Source organism: Girardinichthys multiradiatus, chromosome 5, assembly GCF_021462225.1.
Source record: "Girardinichthys multiradiatus isolate DD_20200921_A chromosome 5, DD_fGirMul_XY1, whole genome shotgun sequence".
Classification (NCBI taxonomy): Eukaryota; Metazoa; Chordata; class Actinopteri; order Cyprinodontiformes; family Goodeidae; genus Girardinichthys; species Girardinichthys multiradiatus.
This window is the reverse complement of record NC_061798.1, coordinates 44,489,624-44,495,083: the sequence shown is the minus strand read 5'-3', so window position 1 is coordinate 44,495,083 and position 5,460 is coordinate 44,489,624. Positions and strand designations below refer to the sequence as shown.

The 5,460-nt window shown below is 40.2% G+C and overlaps 1 protein-coding gene across 1 annotated transcript; it reads left to right on the top strand.

Annotated features, from left to right (window-relative positions):
• The first annotated feature begins 211 nt into the window (after window positions 1–211).
• On the top strand, window positions 212–2,715 carry LOC124867928 (tripartite motif-containing protein 16-like). Its single transcript, XM_047364634.1, has one exon. The coding sequence runs from the start codon at window positions 507–509 to the stop codon at window positions 2,175–2,177; it is 1,671 nt and encodes a 556-aa protein (XP_047220590.1). The 5' UTR covers window positions 212–506; the 3' UTR covers window positions 2,178–2,715.
• The last annotated feature ends 2,745 nt before the right edge of the window (window positions 2,716–5,460 follow it).

Sequence of the window (5,460 nt, the reverse complement as noted above, 5' to 3'; positions counted from 1 at the left end):
TAAAAGGGATCCTGATCCAAGCTATGTTGTCTGATAACTGAAGGAAACAACATATTTAGAGTATCGGTTTGTTCTTCTCAAGGACAATAAACAACCTGAGGGCAAAAACCTAACCTCTGAAGCCAGGATTTGATCATGATTGTTCTCATGTTTTGGCCTTTTTGAGCCCCTGATGTCCCCAGAGTAAACACATGTCCCTATGACTGACCCCAGTGATTTTACAGCAGATGTTTACATAGCTGGAGACAGCACCCCTGCCCTTCACTGATAAAACACTGAACCAAGTAATAAATAGAAGATATTAGCTGTTTATAACCTTTTAAGAAATTCTAACTCCACAAACCAACACATTTCTATGTCCCCTCCCCTTCAGATCTAAGAGTTTATAGGCGGGTCTAACAGCTCACAGGCCTCCTTCACTGCAGCAACACGTGACATTTTGAGCAGAGTTCAGTTTTATTTCTGAGGAAGTGAAACTCAGAGGATCATTCACACTGAGAAGAGAAATGGCGCAGATGAATGTTCAGCTGGACAGAGAAAAAATCTGTTGTTGCATCTGTTTGGATCTACTGAAGGATCCGGTGACGACTTCCTGTGGACACAGCTACTGCATGAACTGTATTAAAGAGTTCTGGGATGGAGAGGATCAGAAGGGAACCCACAGCTGCCCTCAATGTAGAGAGACCTTTCAGCAGAGGCCTGTCCTGAAGAAAAACACCCTGTTAGCAGACTTAGTGGAGGACCTGAAGAAGACGGGACTCCAAGCTGCTCCAGCTGATCACTGCTTTGCTGGACCTGAAGATGTTGCCTGTGATGTCTGCACTGGGAGGAAGATGAAAGCTGTTAAATCCTGTCTGGTTTGTTTGGTCTCTTACTGTAAGAATCACCTCCAACCTCACTATGAATCGCCTGCTTTTAAAAAACATAAACTTGTTGAAGTTTCTGCTAAACTTCAGCAGCACATCTGCTCTCGTCATGACGAGGTGATGAAGATCTTCTGTCGTACTGATCAGCAGTGTATCTGTTATCTCTGCTCTATGGATGAACATAAAGGTCATGAAACAGTCCCAGCTGCAGCAGAAAGGACTGAGAAGCAGAAGGAGCTCCAGGTGAGTCGACAACAAATCCAGAAGAGAATCCAGGACAGAGAGAAAGATGTGAAGCTGCTTCAACAGGAGGTGGAGGCCATCAATGTCTCTGCTGATAAATCAGTGAAGGACGGTGAGAAGATCTTCACTAAGCTGATCCTTCTCATCCGTAAAAAAAGCTCTGATGTGAAGGAACAGATCAGATCTCAGCAGGAAACTGAAGTGAGTCGAGTCAAAGAGCTTCAGGAGAAGCTGGAGAACGAGATCACTGAGCTGAAGAAGAAGGACGCTGAGCTGAAGCAGCTCTCAAACACAGAGGATCACAACCAGTTTCTGCAGAACTTCCCCTCACTGTCAGCACTCAGTGAGTCTCCACACTCATCCAGCATCAATGTTTGTCCTCTGAGATACTTTGAGGATGTGACAGCAGCTGTGTCAGAGCTCAGAGATAAACTACAGGACATCCTGAGAGACACATGGACAAACATCTCACTAACCCTCACTGAGGTGGATGTGTTGCTGTCAGAACCAGAACCAAAGACCAGAGCTGACATCTTGACATATTCAAAGCTAATAACTCTGGATCCAAACACAGCAAACAGATATCTGTTATTATCTGAGGGAAACAGAAAAGCAACTTTAATGGAAGTAAAACAGTTTTACTCTGATCATCCAGACAGATTCACTGATTGGCAGGTCCAGAGTAGAGAGAGTCTGGTTGGATGTTGTTACTGGGAGGTGGAGTGGAAAGGGAATAAAGTTGATCTAGCAGTTTCATACAAGAATATCAGCAGATCAGGAGATTCAAATGAAAGTGATTTTCGGTATAATGATAAATCTTGGTCATTATGTTGTGACTCAGACGGGTATGTATTTTGGCACAACAGAGTTAAATCGTCTGTGTCAGGTCCAGTTTCCACCAGAATAGGAGTGTATCTGGATCACAGAGCAGGTTTTCTGGCTTTCTACAGCATCTCTAGAACCATGACTCTCCTCCACAGAGTCCAGACCACATTCATTCAGCCGCTACATGCTGGAGTTGGGTTTTATAATAGTGGAGACTCAGTTGAGTTTATTAAACTTAAATAGACAGAAGTGAATTTAGGTCCAGGAAAATAACTTCTTGTCGAATAGGGTTGCAAATTTGCATGTATACCGTTAATGTTAAATGTACCATTTGTATGTTTAACTCTACTAGATGGTCTGCATTTTCGGTGCGAAGATTAAATCATTGGCATAATAAATAATATACTAAATAATACCTGTTATGCCATGTTCAAAACGTACCAGAAGAATCATATTGGAAGCACTTTGCCGCCATCTACCTGTCAAAATTATGTGCAATCTCTTTGACAGCAAAAACAGATATTGTCATATTCAGTAAGTTAGAGTATTATTGAAAACCTTCAGTAACTTCCAGGAACTTTCATTTAACTCTTTTTACTAAATGCAACACATAGATTAATTACACACAGACTGATGTTTTGAAGCCTTTATTTCTGTTAATTATTACGATTTTCTGCTCACAGCTAATGAACACACATTTAAGATTAGAATATTACAAATACCAATTAAAAAAACATTTTAATACAGAAATGTGGGTTTAATAAAAATATGTTTTAATGTATGTTTAAAGGTTTTTGTTTTCTAAAGTTACTTTAAATGTGGGGTAGCACTGTTGCCTTGCAGCAAGAAGGTCCTGGGTTCGATTCCCGGCCGGGGTCTTTCTGCATGGAGTTTGCATGTTCTCCCCATGCATGCGTGGGTTCTCACCGGGTACTTCAGCTTCCTTCCACAGTCCAAAGACATGCCTGTTAGGTTAATTGGTCACTCTAAATTGCCCTTAGGTGTATGAATGAATGAGTGTGTGCGTGGTTGTTTGTGTGTTGCCCTGCGATGGACCGGCGACCTGTCCAGGGTGTACCCCGCCTCTCGCCCATAGACTGCTGGAGATAGGCACCAGCTCCCCTGTGACCCATTATGGAAGAAGCGGTATAGAAGACTGACTGATTGACTGACTTTAAATCTGACAAACGAGCCTCATTAAAAGAGTATTCTAATTTATGAAATATGACTGTTTACATGTATGTAGACAGATAAACTAAAATGAGGAGACTGTTAGTTGTTAGCTTAATCACATCATAAAAGAAGGTGACTTTGCTTTAAATTACATTGCATTAGATTTGTTTAATGTAAGGAGAAATGGAAATAGCATGATCTGTCTTCAACATTGTAGAATAGTTAAAGTGGCGTCATTTCAGTCATAAATCATTACAAGCTTCTTCAAATTTGTTGTTGGAAACATTGCATATCGGACATGTTCTGACGTTATTTACAGATATATTTTTGTCTTTGTTTCTGTTTATTATAAATTGTAATAAATGCAGTCATAAGACGAAACTACAGGCATGTCTGCTTTTAAAGTGTAGTGTCTTAAGTTTAGACTCACAGGCTTTCACTCTCTCATATGGCTCATCCCGAGTTCAGCCTGAACTCAGGCGGTGTTTGTTCGAACAACAAATAGATGTAGGACTGTTAGGAGAAGACATGATTCTTTGCGACAACACATTCCTAAGTCAGAGTCATATGTTGAGGGTCACCAAGTGTGACAAGATATGTAATGTCTAAAGATAATTAGAGCACTATGCTGAGTAATATTAAAAACAAGATATACACTATCTGAAATGTTTATGAAAAGGGGCTGGGTTCATAGCTCCTGGGGAATCCTGCATTCGGCTTAAAATTTCTCCAGATCGTGCACAGATCTGTAATTTCTAAAATCAGCCCAGGTGAAAGAAAATCCTCCTTTGTTCAATTCAATCTATGTCAACAGAGCCTCTCCCTGAGGCATTTCAACATATGCATTTTGGAGGTGATCAAACCACAGTACGTGACAAGAGTACATTCTTACAACATTGAACGGTGTTATGTTTCAGAAGTGGAGGAGGTATTTCATAAAGATGTCAATCAATCAATCACTCAATCAATCACTCAATCAATCAATCAATCAAGTTTTATTTATAGAGCGCTTTACACAACCAAAGTTACCAACGGGCCTTACAGGTCCATAAAATAAAATAAAAACAGGAAATAAGCGATAAAACCCAACTAATAAAAATAGGAGCAGTTAAAACAACGCACAGCCGTGTTTTGGACCATCTGTAGATGACAAAGAAGAGAGTTGTCCATCCCAGTATAGAAAGAGTTCCAGTAGTCTAGTCTAGAAGTAACAAAAGAGAGAATCACCGTGAATCAGGGGCACTATGAGGTAGCTAGTGGTTGATTTTAGAGATTAACCTTTGATGGTAGAAGCTAGACTGGACTAATGCACTGACCTGTTAATCAAATTTAAAACGGTTATCAAAAATTACCCCAAGGTTCCTGACAGCAGTACAACTAAAATAATTTAAAGGACCAATTGCACTGCTATCTTTTATCAAAAAATCTGTTTTCTCAGAAGCTATCACCTCAGTCTTATTTCCATTCAGGTAAAGGAAGCGCCATCCAAGCTTTAATGTCCTTTAAGCAGTTTAACAGGTTTTCTACTGACTGACTTCCACTTGCTTTTTAAGGGAGATAAATTTGTACATCACCCTCAAAACAATGAAAAGACAAATTGCACTTTCTGAAAATGGATCTAGAGGAAGCAGAGAGAGGGAGAACAGAGGAGTTCCTGAGATGGAGCCTGGAGGAACATCACCATTCAGATTCTTAGAGGAGGAAAGCTGACCCAGCTGGACAGAAAATGTTCTGCCAGACACACAGGAGCAAAACCAGTTCAGGACTGAGCCCTTCACACCAACTAACAGGCCCAGACGTGACACAGGTAAGGTAAAGACTCTATTAACACTAAACTTTATTTGCAGACCAACACGTTTCGGCTTGTGGCCTCACTCTAAACTCTAAAAAGTGTGTTTTTATGTTGTGACACAATTTAAAACCAAAAAATCTTTCTCAGTAATCCCATTAAGCTGTCGATGCTTCTGTTGTTCGGAGGTAAACCACCTTCTCTAATATCTTGAAGAAAAAAGGCAACTTAGAAATTGGACTAAAGTTTGACAGAACTAAGTTACTCTTTTTAAGAAACGGCTGTACCATAGAATGTTTTAAAGCAGCTGGGACACAACCGAAGGAAAGAGAGGTGTTAACTAACATGACAATGAAGGTACCTACAGCCATGAAGATCTCCTGAAGCAGTATGGGTGGGACACTATTACCTGGACAATAAGAAGGCTGCACATGTTGGGCAACCTTGGAAATCTAAAAAAAAATCTTAAACAAATTATGGTTTATCGTAGGGTCAGAGGTGAAATAAGAGGGCGAGGACCTGAAAGTACGCAGTTTAATAATAACAAACTAAAAATGTTAAACA